The 25,073-nt window shown below is 41.8% G+C and overlaps 1 protein-coding gene across 10 annotated transcripts in view; it reads right to left on the bottom strand.

Moving 5' to 3' along the window:
• The window catches only part of nav2a (neuron navigator 2a), a 411,462-nt gene that overhangs the window by 61,684 nt on the left and 324,705 nt on the right, over positions 1 to 25,073 (bottom strand). For all 10 annotated transcript variants that reach the window (XM_069904879.1, XM_069904824.1, XM_069904830.1 and 7 more), the window contains 5 exons: positions 23,693 to 23,853; positions 21,708 to 21,896; positions 15,024 to 15,076; positions 5,906 to 5,929; positions 3,386 to 3,460 (listed from right to left, as the gene is read on the bottom strand). In XM_069904879.1, coding sequence (XP_069760980.1) covers positions 3,386 to 3,460; positions 5,906 to 5,929; positions 15,024 to 15,076; positions 21,708 to 21,896; positions 23,693 to 23,853 — 502 coding nt within the window. The remainder of the gene's footprint in view (positions 1 to 3,385; positions 3,461 to 5,905; positions 5,930 to 15,023; positions 15,077 to 21,707; positions 21,897 to 23,692; positions 23,854 to 25,073) is intronic.

Raw genomic sequence — 25,073 nt, 5'->3', positions numbered from 1 at the left:
TAATTTATTATCATTTGAACAAATGAAGGACAAATTGGGAAGCATACTGAGATTACCAGAAGGAAGCAGCTTTGAATATGTGATTACAGACACAATGATAATTAAAAGATTTATAACAAACATGTACATCAAGCTGCAAGAGAAAGAAAATGATGAAATAAGCTATAAACCCAAACAAAAGTGGGAGAAAGATCTAAACATAAAGATAAAAAATGAAATATGGGAAAAGTTATACTTTTGAACTATGGGAAATATAATAAATATGAGGTTACGCATGATACAATATAATTGGTTACACAGGCTATATATCACGCCCCAAAAGTAAAATAAATGGGATCCAACATTATCAGATAGATGTTTTTGCTGCAAGAAGGAAACGGGAACAACAGTACATTCAATTTGGGCATGTGAGAAAGTGAAAAATTGTTCAGAAGATCTAAATCAGATATTAAATAAAATCACAAAAAGCCACATACCAAATAATCCAGAGATCTTTCTTCTAAGTAATATAAGAAGTAAACAATTAGGCCTTAAACTGGATGAAGCGCAAAAAAGATTTATTATGATAGCCTTAGCTGTAGCAAAAAAATGTATAATGTCAAGCTGGAAATCAGAAGAGAGACTAAGAGTACAGCAATGGTACATGGAAATTAATAAATGTATTCGTTGGAAAAAATAACATATAATTTAAAAAATAAAGTCACATTATTTGAACAAATTTGGAAACCGTACATGGAACACGACAGAGAGGGCCTACCGTGGACCTCCACCCCCTAAAATGATAGAATGGGAAGAAGACGAAATGAACTGACCCAGTGTGCAAAAGTAGATGAAACAATTTTCTTGTTTATTTTCATTGTGTGATGACATTGTTTCATGGGTTTATTGTATTGTATATGTTGACCGTTTAATGGGTTGGAGGGGGGTGGGAAGGAGGGAGAGAAGAAAGGGGGAAAAAAGGGGAGAAAATGACACTGTGTATATTCAAGAGGGAAATGTTTGTGTGTATTTTGATTAATATGGTTCATAGTGTGAAAAATTTAAAAAAAAATTAAAAAAAAGAAAGCAGCTTCTATTCTCATGGACCCTCATCGCCCTCTTCTCACTGCTACCATCAGGAAGGAGATACAGGAGCCTCAAGACGCACACCCACCAGTACAAAAACAGCTTGTTCAGCTTCTTCCCCTCTTCCATCAGATTTCTGAATGGACAATGAAGCATAGACACGAACTCACTTTCTCGTCTTTTGCACTAATTGATTTATTTATGTTTAAAATGTAATTTATAGCAATATTTGAGACTGCCTAAAGAAATCTCTTGGTGCCTGCCACATTGACCACCGCCAGTGGGCTGATAACGCCTCAAACTGTGCATCTTGGCGCCTCACAGTTTGGCGGGCAGCAACCTCCTTTGAAGAAGACCGCAGAGCCTACCTCACTGACAAAAGGCAAAGGAGGAAAAACCCAACACCCAACCCCAACCAACCAATTTTCCCTTGCAACCGCTGCAATCGTGTCTGCCTGTCCCGCATCGGACTTGTCAGCCACAAACGAGCCTGCAGCTGACGTGGACTTTTTACCCCCTCCAAAAATCTTCGTCCGCGAAGCCAAGCCAAAGAATGTTGCTTCAAATCAACAAATTTTGTAACATGTTCGTGACAATAAATTCTGATTCTGAAAGGCCAGAGACTCCTCACAAAAGGGGAAGGATCATCAAAGAGGCCAGCTCACTCAGTCACTTCCTCGCAGGTAACGAGGGAAACAGAGAATATATCTGGAGATGGCCCAAGAAGTCAAACAACATAACAAGAACGACTGTCTATCAAAGGGAGGATTGAGATTTCTCTGAGCAATAGTGGACTGCATGTTCTACAAAATTGCTCATCTTATCATACATTTATTCAGAACAGGTTTCTGAAGAGAGTTGAGTTAGGTGACTCTCACACTTTGGCCATGTTTCTACTGAGTGATGAAAGTTCGGGGCAATGCAAGGTGATGCGCGGTGATGCACATTTTTCCTCAGTAGGAACACATCGGGTAGTGGCCGATGTGCGGTGATGTGAGGTGCTCCGTCGTCCACCTTTTGAGGTGGTCGATGCGCAGTGATGCGAGGGACGATTTTTCAGTAGAAACACAGTGAGTAACAAATTCGCGGTGTACCGGAAGTCTCGATTTTTCGCCCGCGCTTTTCAATTGATCATTGCATGCATGCACTGGCACAGCGCATTATTTTATTGCGTATATATACTGCACAAGCTACCTACTAGCTAGCTATACTGCGTTCATATCGCCTCCGCTGTTCCTTTGTGTATCGTTAAATTGGAGTAATTTCCCTGGACAAATATCAAGCTTGTCTGTCGCTATAATAACTTTTTCGTTTCTTTGTTGGAATATGTTGGACAGTATCAACTGGACATTTGATCTTCAGCGATTCTGATATGTGACCTTAAAATACGCGACTTCCTGGTCACCTCGCATCGCTCCGCATCACCGCGAATTTATTGCTCAGTAGAAACAGTTCGGGTAGTCGTAAAATACGAGGTGATGTGGGGGACAAAAATTTGCGGTGATGCGAGGTGTCCCAGTAGAAACACGCACTTTGAATGAAGGATAAAATATCATGCTTTATTTACAGAAATATTTTCTAAACTACTTCTTATCGCATTCTAGAATATTTATAATTTTAATCAGAATATAATTTTTTTAAAAAATTTGAACTTGATTAAAAAGTATTATTCAATCGATAAAAAGAACTTAATAAAATGTTCACACAATTTAACACAATGTCAGTCAATATCAAAATCACCACAAACATTCAAACCTACACCGCAAACTTGAATGTGAGAAGAACCAAGTCATGCCAAAATGAATTTCTGCTCAGTATCAACATTTAAATTTAGACATACAGCACAGTAACAGATCCTTCCAGCTCACGAGCCCATGCCCCCTAAAATGTATCAGATAACCTATAACCCCTGTGGTGGGTGGAGGAAACCAGAACACCCGGAGAAAACTCACACAGGCATAGGGAGAACTCATTACAAACAGCTCTGGATTCAAACCCAACTCACTGGCACTGGAACCGCGTTGCGCTTACCATGCTGTCCATGATAAGGAGTGTGGCAGATTGGATACAGTGAGGAATCTGAAATTAATCTACATCTAGCCTAGCGGTTAATGCGACACCACTACAGCACCAGTGACCCGTGCCCACATCCAGTGCTGTCCATAAGGAGCCTGCACGTTCTCCTCGCTTCTGCATGGGCCCTCCCCGCTTTGGCATTCTCTTCGGCGCATAACTGTTCAGTAATCCAAGTTCTCTTTTCAATGCTAGCTACGTTAAATTGCTTAGCCCTTCCTCATCCCACCCTATTAATGCTACTTACATTTGCAGATAGCTGCGTTGTCAGTGCCGCTACTTTCTCCTGGGAAACATCCAGCTCTCGGCGAAGTTTGCGAATCTGCAAGCCATAAGGACAAAAGAATTGCCAACTTGTGCAGAGGAAATTGAAACAGGAGTAAACCATACAGTCATGAGAGACACATGTCATTCAGCGAAATTGGGGCCAATCTGTTATTGAACTGTGTACCCTTAAACCCACAAAATCTTTTTCTTCAACAAGACATATCAATCTCCGATTTTAACTTAACTGCATCAAGACATTGCTTTGAAAATTTAATACGTGTCAAATGGATTTTCACTGTACTTTGGTGATAACTGAAGTCAGGCATTTAGTCTGTCCACTTCATCCAACGTTATCACCACTTGAGACACTGTATAATCAACTATCTTGATTATTTCACATATTTCTTTTTCAAACAACTCATTGCTTTCCGAAATAAATTTAGAATATGATGCTAACCCTCTATTGATGTTTTTCTAACCTCTCCCTTCCACTCATGATTTAAATTCATATCCTCAAATTAATATCTATCCTGCACAGTTGTTCCTTGTGTCATAATTCTCCGAGATGCTGAAGATCTTCTGGTGGCCTAAACTTAACCCGGTTAAGAAAAAAAAGTTGCGTCTTGGGACAAGTTCAATTTTCATTCTTGCTAACGTCTAAACTTCAAACTCTTCCAACAGTGGGATATCTCCATGTATTGGATACAAGACTCCCAGGAACATTGATATACATCGGCACGTTAAGTCTGCCAGTCCATAGCTCCCTGAAAGTGGCAACATAAGTAGATAGGGTATAAAGAAGATGTGCAACACACTTGCCTTCATCAATTAGGACAGTGAGAGTAAAAGCCAAGAACTCATGCAACATTCCAACCCCACCCCCATCTCCCAGGATTCTCTTGCTTTCCCTCATCCCTCTAACTCCATTCTGCCAGCTCCCCGTCCCCTCCCTTCCTTTCCTCTTATCAGACCGAATCTTTCTCAGCCTCTGCTCCTTCCCTCTATCATCTCTCAGAAACTTTCAATTCACTCCCCCCCCCCCCTTTATTCATCTACTCGCATGTGATCCTCCCCTTCCCCTCCCCATTCCCCTCCCCACCTCCTTATGCAGGCATCTGCCAGATTTTCAGTACACCTAAACAAAAGCTCAGGCCCAAAACGCCAACTGCCTTTTTCTTTCCACGGATTGCTGCATGACTTGTTGAATTTCCCCAGCACTTTTGTGTACTGCACGAGATCCCAGCATGTGCAGTCTTGCTTAACTTTGGAGAGACTATATTTGGAGCATTATATACAGTTCTGGTCACTGGATTATGCAAGGATGTGGAGGTTTTGGAGAGGATGCAGAAGAGATTCACTAGGACATTGGCTGGATTATGGGCTTGACTGTAAAAATGGTTGGATAAACAGATGGTTTCCTCTGAAACATCAGAGGCTAACAGCTGCAACAGCAATAGACAACACTGTGAGAGGCTTGGATAGGGTAGACAGGAGTCTTTTCCCCAAAGTGGAAAAGTCAAATACTGGAGAGCATACCTTTAAAGTGGTAAACCACAGAATCCTATGGACACCGTGGGTGAAGTAAAAACACACAACAGTGGAAAAACTCAGCAGGTCAAACAGTGTCCTTTATGTAGCAAAGGCAGAGATATGTGACTGACATTTCAGGCTTGAGGCCTTCATCAAAGTATAAGAAAATTCTGGTGAGTGTCAGAATAAAAGAGTGGGGCGGGGGGGGGGGGGGGGGAAGGCCGGGCAGGAGATGGAAGGTGGAGATGAGAGTAAAGGGACAGCAGCATTGAGGAGGAGGTGTGGGGTGGAAAGGCAGGGCTTTGTAGGTGAAAGAACTAGAAAGGCAGGAAATGGGGGAGGGGAAGAAAAGGCAAGCAGGTTAAGTGGAAAGCAGTGAAGTCGATCTGGCTGGAGGGAGCCCAGACGGAAAATAACGTGTTGTTGTCAATGTTCACACCTTTAAGGTGAGAGGGGGAATGCTTAACATAGAACATTACAGCTCAGTACGGGCCCATCAGCCCATGATGTTATGCCAACCCATAAAGAACATCTTTCCCATATATGTCCCAAATGTTTCTGTGGATACTTTAGGTAAATATTTATTTAAAAATCTAAATATTCATTCTATTTGAACCTCTACTGGTACACTAATTTAATGTGAATATTTATTATCTAACGTGTATTTATTGTCTCGTTTAATTTAATTAAATCAGTTTACTATTTTTAGTTTTTCTGTACAAGTATGTGTTCACCTGCGGCAAGAATTTTGGTGCAAATGTACATTATCCACTGTGTTTGACAAGAAACTCATCATTCTCATTACTGTATTTGCTTGATCTCCCTAATATTTGTGAAAGCACTGACACAAGACTAACTTTGTGCAAATGTTGTGCTCTGACCCAGATTGGCTCAAGCATGCAGGAATGATTCATGCACAATGAATATTGAACAATTTGAAATGTTTGAATCAAGTTGAAAGTACTCTTACCTCTGACTGGGACTTTTCCTCAGGCTAAAAATGAAAGCAAGAGTAACAAAGTTATTTTTTTCTCTCCCATAGAGATGCAAATATAAATATTCTGTTTATTATACATGCAGTTAGGCAATAGTTAAATTTGAAAAGCAACTCTACAAATAATTCAATAACTCATTGCTTTCAAAGGTCTGATTTAATAGCAGCTAAATGGCATCATTGGTTTTCGTTGTCCTTCATTTGGATTGATTAAGATAATGAGGTGTGATTTCACATGCTGTCAGCCCTTTAGTTACCAAGAATATCGTGTCTTTTCAAGGTTATAGGCATCCCTATTTTTCTTATGTTTGGATTTTGCAGAAGAGTACTCGCTCGAATTTCAATCATCTGCTGATCCTTAGCATCCTCAGCGCACCTGAAGGGTGTAACGTCGACTACCTTTTGGTGTCCAGAGATGCTGCAAGACCTGCTTAGTTTCTCCAGCACTTTTGTGTTCTACATAAGAGCCCAGCGAGCTCAGGTGTTTGAGTTCAGTGGCAATCCCATCAACTTTTCATGATTTAACACAGTCCTTCCTTAACCAATACAGTTGGCAGTGCAAAGGCATTGTCTCTTCCCCCTGTAGCAATACCACACATGACTTGTCTCTGCACTGCCACGTTCTCTGGAGTACAACCGAAAGCCTTTGTTTCATGACTGTTCATTCAAATTAGTTGGAGTCCTGGAATTTAAGATCAGTGTTTTAAAACTGCCTACCAGCCTCTTCCAATGGATGCAAAGGGGAAGAATGTTTCCCTCCAATCTTGGATGCTTCAGTTCTATTTTCAATGCATTTGAATCAAGCTGAAGGAAGTTTGCTCTTTGCAGTACCACTTTTACTCAATGCAAATGGCCAACAGAGCAGGAATTAAATTTACAACACAAGGTGCAGGGTGACATGCAATTTCTGAATGCAATTTCTGAATGCAATTAGAGTTTAATGTGCAATGGCATGATATTTGGGTTAGGTTTCATTTAAACTGTAGATCATGTTCTCTTCCCTGACCTCTAGTGAAGAGGGTCAGCGAAGATGGGAAGTTCTTTAGGCTGCCTCCATTTACTGTGGAAAAAAATACCTTACTGGTCTCATGAAAGAGAGCAACTTGTATCATTACTTTGGAATATATTTTAAAAATGCAATTCTTCCTCATAAATTCATTCAAACAAACCTGTCGACCATTACACATTTGGTTTAAAAATTCCATTCAAGATACAGCATGAAAATATAAGCTTCAGAGAGGTAGCTCGACTCTGAGAGGATCTTTTTTCTTTTTTTGGAATCGAAACCAGGGGCAAGCTTCAGACGAAAGGGGCCATCCATTTCAGGCAGGATAAGGAAGGATTTATTCTTTCAGAGGGTCGCAAATCTTCAGAAATTTCCAACTGCAGAGCAAGATTCAAGATTCCTTGATTGTTGTGAGCGCCATATAGGCAAAGTGTATTTTCTTTTTTTGTCCTCTTCGAGGTGCCATAAGACCAGCATGCCTGTCAATGAATACAGTAAAACCCCTGGTATGCGGCACCTATGGGGATTGGTAGATGCCAGATAAGTGAATTTTCCAGTTGCTTGAGATTGGATGCTGAATGATGGACAGGCTAACCAATTTTAAACATCCATTTTTTTTAACCCATTTATTTTCCGCAATTTTATTCCCAGATGCTTGAGGCTGCCAGCTGCTTGGATTCCGGATAACAGGGGCTTTACTGTATATTTAAGACCAAGATACATTCTTGGAATATGGAGGACGCAAGGGTTATTTTGAACAGGCAGGAAAGTGCTGCGGGTCAAAATCGGAGCATCCATGACCTTCTTGAATGGCAAAGCAGGCTCAAGGGTTCTGAGGTTGAAGGAACATTTGATTGTATGAAGATGGCCAACTAATAGATAACAGAGGATTGTATGAAATAGTTGTTTTACACACTGGTATCCCCTAAAGTGCTGTTACAGCCAATGTTGTTTTTCATCCTTTTTGATAATCTAGTCTTGGGGACACAAGCCACAATTTCTGAATTTTCAGATAACATTATAGTTGGCAGTAATGTGAACTGCAAAGCAGATGGTGATAAATTGCAGCGGAATATTAATAAGCTGGCAGGCGCACTGCAGGTTAAGTTGAATGCATGAAATGTGAGTTAATGCATCTTGGAAGGAAGAAAGAAGAGAGACCATATGAAATGAAGGCTGCGGTTCTAAAACAGATGCAACAGACTGGGATCCTAGCTGGGCCTGCACAATCACTGAACATGGTGGGACAGCAGGAGAAATCAGTAAATGAGTCACAGACAACTGTCGGCTTTAACAATAGAGAAGAAAAGTAAGAAAGTCATGCTGAGTTTTTTTCAATCAAATATTGATCTTGAGTACTCAATTCACTTATAGTCGCTACGTTTTATGAAGGTGAGAAGAGGGTTCAGAAAAGATTTATGAGAATGGTTCCTGGGTTGAGTGGCTACTTGGATTAGAAAGCTTGGGACTATGTTCTTTGGAGAGGAGATAAGAGATAAGAGGTTCAGGACAAACAGTAAGGAGGAGGTTGTTCTCTTTGGTGGAAAGGTTGACATCACAGATATTAAAAACATCTGGAGTCAACACTGACGTGAGGAAAATCTTATTTTGGAACATTAATCATAGGCTGCTCTGACAGCACTTTTGCAAGTCACTTTTCTTGTACCAGAATTACTGTGAATATTTATATCTAATATATTTACCCTCTTTTAATTTAATTATTATAGTTTTTCTTTGCAAGAATGTTCTGCGACAGCAAGTGGGAGTTTTGGTGCATGTGTACATTGCACATTATCTATGTGATCAAAATTGTAATGTACTATCGGCAGATGTGTTAGAGGAAGGTTCCACTTTGGCACATAAAGAAGAAGTATGCAAAGCTGCAGAGAAAGATGGAACCAGAGAGGTGGCAAGGACATGATGCACTGAATGGCCTCCTTCTGTGCCAATACCATTCCATGACTCAAGAACAGACCTCTCCTTAGAAAAATAAATGATCCTGGGATCTCACCAACCAGACCCTGTACATTTAACTGGACTACACTACACCAGTACAATTAGTAGGGCAGCTGCACTGTCAACACGAGCACACTGAACCAATTCTGTAGCATGGATCCCAGTCACCAAGTCATTTATTAAACAGTGCTTGAAATTGCCAGTCATGTTTGTCGATTAACTTTACTAATCTGTTTTGATTGTCAGTTATGTTAGTAGATTAACTTTTACTGACTTGTTTTCACTTGAATGGTAAGAGAAAAACAAACACAGGTACTTGGGGTATCTAAAGTGCCAGAGACAATCACGTGATGCAAATGTCGGCAAACAATTCTGAACAGTATTCAATATTCATTGTGGGATGAACAAAGACTAAGAAAATACTTCTCACTTGTTTTTGATTTTGCCAAGGGCAGCTTTATCAAATTACCAAGTGACCCCATTAGATAAGCAGCAGTGGTAAAGACAGGAGCTCAAAACCAGTCAGCAAATTCAAGGCAATTTCTTCAGAATTCAGGAGGAAATAGGGGTTGACTGCTTTATAGCAAACCCAAGCCCCTTTCACACTTGCCAGTGATGCCAGGAATCGAACGCCAATTGGCCTTTAAAGTGGCAACTGTGAAAGCAAAATCTGCTCAAGACCGGCGTCAGATAAGTCATCTCACACTGGGGATTTCCGGCCTCAAACCCTAGTACATTCTCTATCATCTGCAGGCGCTGGTGTTGAGATCAGGCAAGTGTGAAGCAGCCAATTGCATTGCAGGTACTTCCTATTAAAGGTAGAACAGACCAAACCCTTGCAAGTGCGAAAGTCTTCAGTGTCCCAGTTAGGAGTGGTCTAGTGTGAAAAGCCCCATTCCTATCCCAGAACACTGAATGGCTGATTTACTGGGATGCAAGTGTGAAAGGGGCTCCAGTTAACTTCTGTTCCTAATGAATGCAGGTCCTTTATGCAGAAGACATTCAGACAACCTGATACAAATGCACACTGTATCACTGAATGAACAATCCAGACAAGGAGACAGTTCACAACTCATTACTTAGATCAGGTGTCAACAACAATTACAAACCCAGAGCAGATTATTTTTCTACATATCACCCAAAATGCCTTTAAGCACTTGATAATAACATTTATTTCAAAGCTGAACCGAAACAGGTATCAATTTTCAGTCAACAACAATTTAACAACATACAAGTCATTGTTCGAAACCAGAAAGTCTGCAGACGCTGTGCTGAATGGAGTGAAGCCAGCTCCATTCCCACGTCAACATGTTTGTCCATGGTCTCATGCATTACCTGATTGAGACCACCCACATCATAGAGCAACAACACCTCATATTCTGTCTGAGTAGCTTCCAACCAGATGGCATTAACATGACTTCTCCAGTTTCTGTTTAAATGCCAACCCCCCACCCCCCCCCCCCCCCACCCCACTCCTGTCTCTCTTCCTCTCTAACCCTGTCTCCTTTCCTCCAGATTCCCCATCCCTGGTCTCGCTTCCTTTCTCTACCCCTCTGCCCCCTTTCCTCTAGCTATGCCTTCACAAAGCCACCCCCTCCCCCGATCAGTTTTCAGCTTTTCTCTCCTCCCCTCCTATTGACGTCCCCCTCTGGCCTCTTGGCTGTTGGCCTGAGCTCCTTCCTCTGCCTCTTCTTTCCTCCTCCCCTCCCTTTTGTAGTGATAGTGATACTCCTGATCACTAGAGCGAGTTGTTGGTGGTAGCTCTGGAGATTCAAGATGGATGTTTCCACATGGTCATGAGTTCTACAGCTAATAAAGTATAGTTGGTTAAAAAGAACCCAAGTTTCTTTATTACAATTAAAGAAACATCACACCTTTTTAATCAGGCACCTGTCTGCTTTCTGCTCCTATCTTGATGGAGGGTTCAGGCCCAAAATGTTGTTATATATTTGCCTCTTATGGACACTGGACACTGCATTAACCTGTTGAGTTTCCCCTGCAATTTTGTATATTTGTTGTTCCTCATATTCAATATTGATCTGTTAATTAAACTATTTCCTATCCATATATCTATCAAATATCTTTTGAATGTTACCTATATTTTATATATATTATATAGCTTCTTCTAGTAGATCCTGAAGATTCAGACTACCCTCTCAATGAAAAAGTTGTCTCTCTTAAACTACTTTCCTCTCACGTTAAACCTCTGCTAATTATTGAATCGTCAATGTAAAGGACTGCGAGAATTAATTTTATCAGTGGCCATCTTAATGTTCATTAAGATCACTCCTCAGCCTCCTAGAATCAAGGGCTGATTTTACGCTGGGCCTTCTGCTTCAAGGCCGACTTCAAACGTGGATTAAAATGTTAAACTTACCTGTTTATGGAGCAGCTCTAAAAGGCTGCTCCAGCGCTGCTTTTATGCAGAGCAGCGCCTTGATGCATCGTCCGGAGCTATTTAGGCAGGGTGACTGTTGCCCTGGTGCTGCCCATCATAAATTCACGGCAGAGCAATGGCTGTCTTCCCTACCTATAATCCCTCATGCAGCTAGAACCGCTCTGCATTTCCCTGAACAGTTCCAGCTGCGTGGGGGATTATGGGTAGGGAAGACAGCCATTGGTCTGCTGCCGGGTCCACAAGTGGCCCTGAAGGCCGAAGCAGCCCGGTGAGGTGCTGGAGGCCGGAGTGGCCAGCAGGGCTGTCACACCCCACCCCGGCCACTCCCTTACAGCCCCCGCCGGCCCCGCAATTCCCTGATGGCCCTGAAGGTCCCCATCAGCCGCCCCTGCCCTGAGGGGCTTGTGGAGGGAGAGGGGTGAGTGAGTGGGAGAGAGAGAGAGAAAAGTGAGATGGTTTGCAGCCCAACAATGTCATCAGCCCACCCCTAGCCAGCTGCTTGCAGCGGATGTACCTTTATGCAGTGAGGTGGAGAGGGACTGGAGTCGCCGCCTTGCAGTCGCTCACGGTCCATTTATGAAGGTAAGTTTTCTGACATGAGGGCAGAGAATAATCTCTGCCTTTACATTGAGATTTTTTTACTTTAAAAAAGGAAATAAAGATCAGGCCTATCCAACCACTCCATGTAACTCAAGCAAGTGCAAAGCACCTCAGCAGCAATGTTCAATTGTGCGCAAGGCCAAAGGTACAAAGATAAAGAATGTCTCAACCCTCCAGCGAACCACCATTTGCAACCATTGATAAGCCTCATCTGTGTAAGATCTTTTGTCAATTAATGACAAAATGGTTGTTGTTACATGCAAAAGCTTGTTGCTTTCACAGAGAAATCAGAGCAAATACCTTGCTAGTGTAATGTGCCCAATCCCATTCAGCTACAAGAGATGTACAGCACCATAAATTGAATGACCTGCTGGAATTCTAACATCATAATTGCTTATTTAAAAAAATGTCGGACGAACTATTTATAAATATTATTTTGATTATTTATGTGATCTTTATGTACTGTGTATTGTGTGTTTTTCTGCGTGCACCCTAGTCAGGAGAGACACTGTTTTGTCAGGTTCTATATGTACCATCAGATGATAATGAACATGAATGTAGCAGGTTAAGCAGCATGTGTAGAGGAAAATCAATGGTTGATGTTTTCGGTCGAAATGCTCCACAAGGACTTTCTCTCCAAAGGCGCTGCTTGATCCACTCAGTTCCTCCTGCAGTTTGTTTGTTGCTCAAGATTCTGCCAACCTCAGACTCTTGTGGAAAACCCCGCCCCATTATTGCATGAAGTCACCCGATTCAAATGTCAGCCTCTCTTCTGCTTCCATGCCTGATCCCCCAAATTCTTCACTTCTCTGTTACTCCGGGGGGGAAAAAATAGCATCCTTACCTCTGGTACGTCCTGACGTAGTCGTTTACACAGGGGCACATGTAGGGCACTTTTACACAGCCTTAATGTGTTGAGGAGTTTGTCGAGGGGGAACGTCGTAATCATTAGACTTATTTCTTACCGAGTGGCTGCGGTCAATTTACACTGCAGCCGCTCCGTAAAAACGCGTAGGGTGTAAGTGGAAAAATGATGGGATGGAGTTTGCATTAAAGTTGTGTCCCAACCATCTTACACTCTCACCCAGAGCAGAAACTTCCCTGAAATTTTCTGTGGTTCAGTGGCTGTGTAAAAGTGCCTAAAGATTCACAAGCCTGAGAGAAGAAATTCCTCCTCACTTTAAATTCATGATTTTTTAAAATCTTGACATTGTCCAGTCTAATTCTAGATTGTAAACCTGCCCAAAGATTACACTCATCCTGCCAAACTCTCTGAATCCGATGTTTCATTAAGATATCCTGTCTCATTCTTGAAAACTTCAGTCCAGGCCCAATTTAGTCAATCTTTCCTGAGACAACTCCTTCATCCCACAAATGACTTGAACCACACAATTACAAACCAAATCTCCTTTGAAGGAACATGTACAGTCACAGAACCTTTCCCTCCTGCCACAAATATAAACACTTTCATTGCAGCATTATCACAATCGCTGAACATTCCAGCAATCACCTACCATCAGTTCCCGGGCCCCGGGAGCCCATCACCTACCATCAGTTCCCGGGCCCCGGGAGCCCATCACCTACCATCAGTTCCTGGGCCCCGGGAGCCCTGGTGAGTGTTAATGCTGTCATCATACTGGACCCTGCTTGATTGGAAATTGTCACTAATGTAGTCAAAAATATTCTGAAGGACAAAAGGCAGCAGGCGCTACCCGAGCTATCAGATTTCTTCACACCTTGAGAGCACTGTGTTCTTGCAAGTGACTTTAAGTATACACACAACCTCCACGTAACTAACAGATAAAAATGACATTATGGGTGTCGACACGAGTTGATATACTTGAATACGCAAAGCAAAATCAAATGCCTCTGGTGTAAGCTCATGACGTAACAATCTGTTTTTCCAAAACAACTGCTCCAGTCAAGAACCACAGCACAGAAAAAGCTTCCTGTAAGTTTTCTCCAGTTTCAGTTTTTGGCAAATGGTTAGCCCTTGCAGTGCAACATTACTAATAGCAGAAAGCAGCTCAATTCTTGCCAAAACCATTTTAAATTACAGTTTATAAAAGATAACCAAATCCTCACTTATTTTTCAGCTTCAAACTGATGGCTATTTCAGAAACATGGCACTTTATCTTGCAATAATAATTAATGCATTTTACACAACATATTCAGCCAACAATTTTTGTTTTAGATCTGCAGCGCAGTAACAGGCTGTTTTAGCCCACAAGCCCATGCTGCCCAAGTACACCAATTAGACTCCCCCCACCCCCAGTCCTTTTTGGAGGGTGGGAGGAAACCGAAGCACCCAGAGGAAACCCACGTAGTTCACAAGGAGAGCATGCAAACTCCTCACAGACAGTGGCAGATTTGAACCCAGGATGCTGAGGCTGCAGGTAACCATTACACTAACCAATGCATTGCTTGAAAAACTTAGGAAAAAAAAGTAGCTTTCCAAGTTCCAGCCAATATCAAGGTGAAAAGTTGTATTTCAGAAATAAATTTATAATGATACCTTGTTAGTGCTTAAGTTTTGTTTCTGCCTCCAGTTTAAAGGCAGGGTGTGTACAATGAAGAAAGTTGGCTGAACACCAATTTAAAGCTGCACTGTACTTTCAAGAGTAATTTAAATTATAATGGCACTATGATTTGGAGAAATAGAAAGTATCAAAATATGATTCATATGTCGATAAAGCCCAAAGATTATTACCTAAAATTTCATCTCATCAATTATGCTAAATTCACCTCATACATACCAGCAAACAAAGAGAAGCTGATCAGACAGCATCCGTGCAGAGTGAAAAGGGTAGTAGTCAATGTTTTGGGATGCGACCCTTCTTGGCAATAGTCTTCTTTGCTCAAGAATCCAACTTCTCCAGTATTTTGTGTGGACTCGTATTTACGAGATTCAGTGTGTTATGCTCTCACTCCAAAATCATGATGTTGAATTTAATCAAGCAAAATTTTAGATGCAAAGGTAATCTCTATCCATTACACAGCACGGCCCTCAAAGCAGAGGTGCCCTGTATCATCCAACATAAACCTCTAGGCAATTGCATTTACTTCAAACATCTTTACTTAAATAAGTCTGAAGACGCAAGGGAAAAAAATATGATTAAACTGGAGCTACTTACTGTTGAGTAAATGGACGATGTGCTGGAGACCAAGGATAGAGATGACCCATGAACTGTCACAAGATTAACGGGCCAAAAGAGAAAGAAAAAAGAAAATTATTAGTCAGATGAGGCCAGGCCGATGAGAGAAACAATTCTGAATGGTGAAAAGAAACCAGAACACCTGCCAGCAACCCACGCAGACACAGGGAAAACGTACAAACTCCTTACAGACACCATCGGATTCAAACCCGGCGCTGTAACATTAACTGTGATGCTAAAATAACCATGCCGAATGTTTCATAGGATCTTCAAGACTGCACCTCTATAAGATCATGGCTGATCATATGACTTCAGTACCCTATTCCTGCTTTCTCTCTATACCCCTTGATTCCTTTGGCTATAAGGGCCATATCTAACACCCTTTTGAATATATCTTATGAAATAATCTCAACAACTTTTTGTGGTAGGGGCTGCACTCGTTCACCACACTCTGAGCGAAGAGGTTTCTCCTCCACTCATTCCTAAATGGCTTCCACTTTATCCTTGGACTATGAGCCTTTGTTCTGGATTTGCCCACCTTCAGGGACATTCTTCCTGCATCTAACCTGTCTTGTCCTGTCAGAATGTCTCAATAAGGTCCCCTCTCATTCTTCCAAATTCCAATGAGTATAACCCAAGTCTATCCAATATTTAGTCACAGGTTTCACTTAAATGAAGAATAATTTAGTCTGATCTTTTCAACAAAAAATAATGACATACAGAAACAGAACCCGCCATGAAGAATTCAAGAAATGTTACCAAGCTATCAGCTACAGGTTGCTCACCCCGATCATCAAAAATTAGCGGCACAATTTGGATGGGTGGAGATCAAAATAAGATTGATGCAGATCTATGTAAATGATACAGAACACAAAAGTGATGGCAGATGCTGAAATATGGAACAACAGAAGACCTCAGCATGTCTTAAGTAAACTAAAATACCTGCAGTGTGTCTTTCAAAACTGGAGAGTCGCTTTTGCGCACACCTCTGCAATTGCCAAATGATATCCAGCAATTTAGCCAGTTGTTCTAAATTCAGTCATTTTGCACATTTCCTATTTTTATCACTCTATAATCAGTAGCTGGGTCTTTCACTCCAGTCCAAGCACAATAATTCTACGATCAACTTCTCGATCTGAAAATTTTGTAGCTTGCCAGCTGATGGCAAAATTCAAAGTTGGCCTTATTTTTAAAATAGTTTTGATTAAGTCAATTTAAGTCCTTCTTTGTTCTACTGAAGAATGGGGTCCAGAATATTGTTGAAAGTTTTTTTTCCAATTATCTGTTAACATTGTTTATAGTCCTAGTAAAACTATTTGAAGGGAGTGGCCGAAATGTTATGAATCACCAACCAGTTCTACTCCTCCAATCCATGTTAATCCTTCTGATTTCCTCGTGCCAACTCGTTAAAATGGCCGAGAATATCACTGGGGTCTCACTTTCCTCCTAACGATGACATTCACTGAGTGTGTGGCTGAAACAGGGCTCAAAAAATTATTGAGAATCCTTTCCATCCAGCACACAGCATCTTTGGCCCACTACCATCAAATAGGAGGTGTAGGAACGCCAAAATTAGGACTATCAGGCTGGGATACAGCTTCTACCCGCAGGCTGTGAGAATGATGAACGGTATCCTCTTACGGAGTAAGACATTCCAAAATATTTTTATATTTATTTTAAATGATATCTTCATGTATATATGTAATTATTATGTGCTATGCATTGTGTGTGATCTGGAGACACGCTGTTTCATCTGGTTGTATATGAAGAATCATTTGATAATAAAATTGAACTTGAACTGAATGACCAACTATGTCACTTCGAAGAACTGCTGAACCATAGATGCTGGAAGGGGTCTGGGTTGAGTTGCTGATCTTTGCAGGGATGTAGCAGTTAGGCAATATTTAAATTTGAAAAGCAACTCTACAAATAATTCAATAACTAATTGCTTTCAAAGGTTTGATTTAATAGCAGCTAAATGGCATCATTGGTTTTCATTGCCCTTCATTTGGATTGATAAAGATAATGAGGTGTAATTTCACATGCTGTCAGCCCTTTAGTTACCAAGAATATTGTGCATGAACTCTGAACAAAAACTATTAAGCGCAAAAGATTCTTTTCAAGGTTATAGGCATCTCTATTTTTCTCATGTTTGGATTTTGCAGAATAGTACTCGCTCGACTTTCAATCATCTAATGATCCTTAGCATCCTCAGCGCACCTGAAGAGTGTAACGTCGACTGCCTTTTGGTGTCTTCATGAAAGCAGCGCAAGAGCAGCCTTGCAGGGCTGCCCCACGAAAGGGTGTCCGAATTTTTCTCCGTGAATTTAGTGGGCCTCAAGGCAGAGGCTCCACATGAAACCACCTAAAGCCACGTCTGTTGGAACGGGTCTGACTATTGATGTTAGGATCACTGGCCACTCCTTGCCTCAGGGTCACTCTCAGCTGATTTCTGTCGCATCTCATAGATCGGAGCTTGTTGCTGCATTATGCAAATCACCCAAGCGCAAGGTACCATATTCAAGGGCGGATTCCCCTTCTCTAGTCCAGAATAACTGCTACAGGGTCATCCCTGCATTACAAACAGCCCTCAAGCGCAAGCATTCACAGAAAGTTCACACTAGCTTCTTGCCATTGAGGATCTCTGAGGCTGCTCCACGAAGAACAGGTCTCTTTCCCGAGCATGTCGAATTTCCCTCGACCCTACAACACACCAAACTTCCTTTTATCTTTGCAACATCCATTTCCTCACCAGCAACACTCCCAGCAGCTGGAAGCGTGCATTTTCTGTGGTGGAAGTTCCCTTAAGTGTTTGAAATTTTTCCAGCAATGAGGCCACATGAAAAAAGAATAGTGAAACTGACAAAAGTCAAAAGGAAATCAGACAATGCTGTACTGAGAAACTCAAAATTGAACACCTTGCACTGAGTAGAATTCAACAACAGTATCAGGATTTGGCAAAACCCTGTTTCAGTATCACTAAAACAGAATGGTAGGGCCCTGAGGAAGGCAGCAGAACAGAGTGATCTGGATAAACATATAAATGTGCCTCAAAGCATCACAGATTGATGGGATCATGAAGAGAGCTTTTGGTCCGCTGGCCTTCAAAATCTAATTATTGAGTATAGGAGTTGGAATGTTATGGTGACGATGCACGAGACATTAGTGAGGCTAAATTTGGAGTACAGGTACACAATCCTTTATCTGGAACCCTTGGGGGACAGTAGGTTCCAAATTTTGGATTTTTCCAGATTTCGGAAAGCCAGATTTAAGCCCACCCGAATTGTGCTGCCGTATCCACCCCCACCCCTTTCCAGTCGCCCTGCCATCTCCCCCACCCCCCTTCGCCCGCCTGACTCGTGCTGCTGGTTTCTCGGCCACCAGACTTGCGCTGCTGGTCCTCCCCCTTTGCCCGCCCAACTCACGCTGCAGGTCTCCCCACCTCCTCGCCCGCCCGACTCGCACTGCCGGTTTCTCACCCGCCCGACTTGCGCTGCTGCCTCTCTCCCCACTTGTTGGATTTTGGAGCTTTCCAGATTTTAGATGTCCAGATGAAGGATTGTGTACCTGTATTTTGTGCAGCTTTAGTCATCTAACTTCAGGAAAAATACCAATAAGATTGGAAGAGTGCAGAGAAGATTTACTTGGGTGTTGCTGGGATGTGATGAACTGAGTTTCATGAAAACATTAAACAGGTTAGGGTTTTAGTCTCTGGAGCGCAAAAGAACAAGGGGAGATTTAATTGAGGAGTATAAAATTATGTGGAATATCTAGTAAATGCCACCAGCCATTTTCCACTGAGGTTTGGTGAGACAAGAACGAGAGGACAGAGGTGAAAGATAAGTTGTTGAGGGGGAACATTTGGGGGAACTTCACGCGGAGTGGTGAGAGTGTGGAACGAGCTGCCAGCTGAAGTAGGCACATGGATAGGAGGAGTATGGAGGACCATGGTCTGTTGAAGATCAGTGGGACAAAGCAATCTAATAGTTTAGCACAGATTTGATGCACCATAAGGTTTGTTCTTGCCGGTTCTATACAATCTGTACAGTAGCTAGCCCCTGATTGGCCAGCTTCGACTTCTCAGCATGTGGGCACTGCCTCGAATTATTAAGTCAGCCTGAATTTTTTGGGAGAGGGGTGCGGAGAAAAGGTTCAAAGGATCAGATGAAAGGAAAGCTCACACAGTGACAGTTGCTAAAAATGACTGGTGAAGTACTGCAATGAAAATGTCAATTTGTCAAATCAGACTAGTTTTAAAAGATGTAACTTAATTGTTTAACCTGGTCAACATGACAAAATCAAATTTGCTCAGAAACTGAACTGGAAAATTGCACCTTTTCCCAACATTATGCAACTTAAACATAATTTTCTTCTGTGCAAAACACAGCAACAACCATTTTTTGATTGTTCGACTGCACGTCGGAATGTCCATCTCTATGCCAGGCATGACCCATTCTACTACTCCGGCACACAGGAGAACATAATCTATTTTGTACAAAGAGGACCTGTCATTGAGCACTCCTGGGACAGTATGGTCTTTCTAATACAGCAGTAGATGAGGCTCCTACCATCCCTGCAAAAGATGCACAGACCAGCACATCACAGGCAACACCCTCCCCACCATTGAGAATATCAACGGGGAACGTTGCTGTCAGAGGGCAGCTACAATCATCATGGATCCACATCACCCAGCACACACTCTGTTCTCACTGCTACCATCAGGAAAGAAGTGTAGGTGCCACAAAACCGCACCACCAGATTCCGGAACAGTTGCTATCTCCACACCATTAGACTCCTCAACAGTAAACTCAATCAGGGGCTCATTGAAGGACTCTTACTTTTGCACTACATTTATTTTTTTTTCCTCTCTGTATTGCAGTTTTGTTACATTTCTCTATTTGTTTACAAATATCTTCTTGAGTACAGTTTTTTGCACTACTAATTAGTGGTGATTCTGCCAGGCCTGCAGAAAAAAGAATCTCAGAGTTGTATGTCATGTCATGTATGTACTTTGACAATATATCTGAAATTTGACCATTTAAATTTCATCCTTTGGGCTTCTATCTGACTCCACTTTGCTTTGCACTAACCTCCATGACAATCACCTACCAACCATCCACCACTGATGATTGGGCTCATTCCAATTCCACCCAACACCCAAACCCTCATCTCACAGTGCCAGACCTCTGAGTCCTATCTTGCCCATGGGCACAGAGGCCAAATGGGATTCCAGCCATTGGTTATCCTCATCCCCATTCCAGCAGGCTATTGTCCAGCTTAAAGGTAAGCAGTGCCCTGTCATCTTTATTGCAGTGCCCTGTCATCTTTATTGCAGACTCTCAGGCACAGCTGAAGTTTGATGGGGAAGCCACCATCAGTGGTTAAAATCCTGAAACTCCTTGCCCTGTGAAACCGCAACAATGTCTTCATAATACAAGCAGCAGCAGTTTGAGACGGCAACTCACCAGAGTGTTCCCAAGGATAATTAATGGCAGATATTAAATGTTGACTTTGCTGTTGACACTCTCATATTAAATAGAGAAAAGGGAAGAAAGTAAAGCATGGAAAAATTGAAAAAGCATGATGCCCACTTGGGGTCTCCCCAGTTCTTCTACTATTCACCATCCTGTTATTGAATCAAACCAAGAGACCTCCTTGCTCTTCCCAATTCAGCTGCTATGGAGGATGCAACAAGGTTTGCTGATCCAACAGGAGGATCTCAAGCTTGAGGTGTGATGTTATCAGAGGGTACTCTTGAATCTTCCAAATGAGGGTCAAGAACTTCAAATTCCTGGGTGTCAACATCTCCAAGGATCTGTCCTGGAACTTCCACGTTGATCCAATTATGAGGAAGGCTCGCCAGCATCTATACTTGGTGAGGAGTTTGAAGAGATTTGGTATATTACCGAAGACTCTTGAAAACTTCTCCAGATGTATCACAGAGAGAGTTCTGGTTGGTTGCATCACTGTCAGGTAGGGAGGTGCCTATGCTCAGGACAAGGAAAAACTCCAGAGGGGTTGTTAACTTGGCCTGGACATCATGGGCAGCAGTATCACTCCATCGAGGACATTTACAAGAGGAGCTGTCTTAAGAAAGCAGCCTCTATCCTTAAGGACCTCCCTCACCCAGCCCAGGCCCTCTTCATCTACTACCATGAGGAAAAAGGTACAGGAGCCTGAAGATGTAGACTCAGCAGCGCCAGGACAGCTTCTTCCCCTCTGCCATGAGATTCCAAACTGAACAATGAACCACAGACATTGCCTAACTTTGTCATTTACTTTTTTGTGCACTCGTTTTACTTATTTTATACGGTGGTTTATATAAATATTTGCACTGTGAATGCAATGAATTTTGTGACATGCTCATGGCCATAAATTCTGATTCTGAGGCCTGTCAAAATACTTTCAAAGTTTTTACAGCCTCTGAATCTGGAGAAGGCATCTTTTTTAACATCCTGCACTTGGTAAATATGACTTGTCTCTTTATAAAGGCCTAAATATTTCAGTTTTATCACAATTGATGTGAATATTATCTACTTAAGTGACTCTACTGATGGCCTGTGGAATCACAAATATTTCCAGTGGCTGGATTCATTGATCAAGACATCTTGTGTTTTGAAATGTCCACATTCCTTTAATGAAGTACAATGCACAGGTACTAACCTTCCTCAAATCCATCCCGGAATGATCCGGACCGGCTCATCGTCCTATGCTTCTCATCCAAGGACATGGAACTGTTCCGAAATCTGGAATCGCTGTACGGATCATGTGACCCATCCTGATTGGATACACTGTGACATCGTAGCATGCTGGGATTTGAGAAGCTCATCTGGGCTGCAGTGGTCGGACTCGCTGTTGATAAGAAAGTCTGTTTATTTGACAGATTAGGACAATGGGCAGAGAAATGACAAATAAAACATGTCAGAAAGTGCACAGTCATGCACTTTGGTGAAATAAATGAGCAGACAATTTTTTAAATGGGGAGAAAATTGAAAATACCCAGATACAAAGAGTCATGGGAGCCCTCGTGCAGGATAGCCTAAAAGTAAACTTGTAGGTTGAGTTGGAGGTGAAGAAGGCAAATGCAATGCAGGCACTCATTTCAAGAGGTAAAGAATATAAGCGCAGGGTTGTGATCGGTTATCATATGAGAAGCGTTTGACAACTCAGCCTGTATTTGTTGGAATTTAGGCAAATGAGGGAGATCCCCTTTGAAACATTTTGAATGTTGAAAGGCATGGACAGAGTAGATGTAGAACGGTTGTTTTCCATGGTGCCTCGGACAAGTCTACACAACTTCATGATTGAAGGACAGAACAGAAATGTGGAGGAATTTTCTTAGCCAGGCAGTGGTAAATCTGTGGAACTGATTGCCACAGGAAGTTGTGGAGGTCAGGTCATTGGGTTTATTTAAGGCAGAGACTGACAGGTTCTTATTTAGCCAGGGCATCAAAGGTGATGGGGAGAAGGGTGGGCAGTGGGGCTGGGTGGGGATATGGATCAGCTCATGATTGAATGGTGGGGCAATCTCGATGGGCTGAATAACTTATTTCTGCTCCTATGTCTTATGACACGCACCAAGTGTAAATTAAGGCTGTCACAATTTGTTCCTGTCAAAAAGTCCGAATGTGCAGTGAGTTTGAGATATATCTACAGATTTTGGATCATATCACAGAACAATATAATCACATCAGTGAAGTATTTTAAGTATATTACTTGTATAATTTTTGTATTCAATATTATTTTTGGATGTAGTACGAGTTATGATTTAATTGTTTAATTATTATAATTATAGAATTTTATGTCCTGAATGAAATAAATTTTGTAATAATATGGTTATACTTCTCATTTACAATTGATTTGTGACATGCATATGATATGATTTGATTTATGTTATCATTAGTTTACCCTGTGTAAAGGGTTTGTGTTAAACTCAATAAAAATATTTTAAAGAGAAAGAAAGATATTTCCTATTTGAATTACTGCTTTAATTTTGAGGTTTGGAATAACAGATATATCTGAGACTCAATATCATGGACTTTTCAACAACCTTCTTCATTTTTATTTGTTTTATGGGGTTGATCAGGTGGAAGCAAACTAGAGCGCCACAAGATACACAAATAATGCTGGAATCTGGAGCAAAAAGCAATTTGCTGGCATCAGTGAGGGAAAAGGGACATCAACATTTCAGGTCGAAACCCTTCATCAAGACTGACTGCATAGAGAGAAGAGAGTCAGTGCAAGGAGGGGAGACAGGGGACCAGTTAGGGATTGGTGAACTCGGGAAGAGTGAAAGATGACAGACAGATAGGAAGGGTGAGAGGATGGTGTTGGGAATACGGATATAGGTGCCAAAGAGAAAATGAGGATAGAAAAAGCAAAAAGCACATATGTGTTTCCATCCTGTATTTCTCTGTGACTGGGGCAACCACTATCCATTCCATACTTAAACCTGCTGAATGACAGCCATTCAAATGCTTCAGGAAAATGGGTAAGAATAAATCTTGTTGCATTGGTTCATTCCACCTCATTGAGTAATTCCAAGTCTCAAGTTTTCAGTTACATTTTACCAATCCAAAGACATGATCAAAATCCTGGATGACAATGAAAGAGATGGAAGTCTATTTGTTTTTAGTTGAAACTCTTACCTAATTGGGAAAAGTTAAACCTCGTTCCAGAGGGTGAAGTGATACTAGATCCGGGAGAAAATGGCGAACTGCTGTTGTTCTCCTGCAGCCCACCTGCAGAGTGGGAACGCAGCCACTCTTTCGTCTCGTCATTACTTCGTGGTTGAGATGAAGGAGTGTACCTGTGGAAACATCAATTATGATCACAAAACCATACATTAGGACTATGAGCCTGTGGGCTTCTCACTGTCAGCACGTGCTTTGTAGTAAGAGGCGATTACAGGCAATGTCATGTGTGACAAAGTTCTTTACAAATAACCTAGAGTTGTTGCGCAACTCCAAAATAAACTTGTTAGCTTTGTTAAATCTGTAACTTTTGTAAAGGATGAAAGACCTAATGCCAATGGATTGATCAGATCATGGGACTTTCTTCTTCTGGGTGTTTCAAATAGATTCTTCCTTAACATTTAAATAATATTAGATAAACAGCCATGTTAAAAAAAAATTGGTAAAACATGTGAGATTATCAGAGATAGAGCTGTGCAGCCATGAGTGCAATGTGATTTGTATGTTGATCACTGACTGAGCCCATTTTGACTGTTCGTTTGGAGTTCCTGCAGTTTCATGCAAAAAAATGTCAATGGATAATGGGAGAGCTAAATCATGGCCTAATCAGTTGCTTTAGCAGATTCTGGCCCCTTTTCTTTGCAGAATGAATGATCTCGGTCTCTCAGCAGCAGTCACAATGACATATGGGGAATACAGCTTCACTCGCACTTATTTCAGGATTCCTCTTTTCGCCAGATGAGGTAGATAAAAGACAATGGGGAATGGGAGTTAAAACACAAAGGTGCAAGAGAAACTCAACTGGCCCCATAGTGTCCAAGGTTCAAGCCAATCTTCATGAGCAAAGAACAGGAAAGCATCTGAATAAAAAGGTGGGGGGGTTGTGGGAATAAGGGGCGGGGGGAGGAGCACAAGCCAACAGCCGAGATCCCATAGTTGGACGTGCTTAGAAGGAAAGGAGAAAAAAGTTAAGAACTGATCGGGGGATGAGGCTAGCTCTGTGAATGCAGAGCTGGGGGAAAAGAAACAGAGGGATAGGGCAAGAGAGAGGTAAGGGTGGGGAGCTGGAGGAAGGGAAACATAAAGATAAGGAGAGAGATGGGGAGTTTGGCCTCACAGAAACTGGGGACGTCGAAGTTAATGCATGTGGTTGGAGGGTGCCCAGACAGAATATGAGGTGTTGTACCTCCAATTTGTAGGTGGTCTCGATCTGGTCATGCATGAGACCATGGTCAGACATGTCAGCAAGGGAATAAGGCGGGGAATTTAAATGGGAATGGGAGAGCAGGATAAAAGTACGGGTTTTAGATTGCTCTGGAGGTCAAATTGATCTCTT

The sequence above is a fragment of the Narcine bancroftii genome, chromosome 1, assembly GCF_036971445.1.
Source record: "Narcine bancroftii isolate sNarBan1 chromosome 1, sNarBan1.hap1, whole genome shotgun sequence".
In the NCBI taxonomy this organism is placed as follows: domain Eukaryota; kingdom Metazoa; phylum Chordata; class Chondrichthyes; order Torpediniformes; family Narcinidae; genus Narcine; species Narcine bancroftii.
Note: the sequence above shows the minus strand (reverse complement) of the source record. Positions and strands in the feature narration are given on the sequence as shown.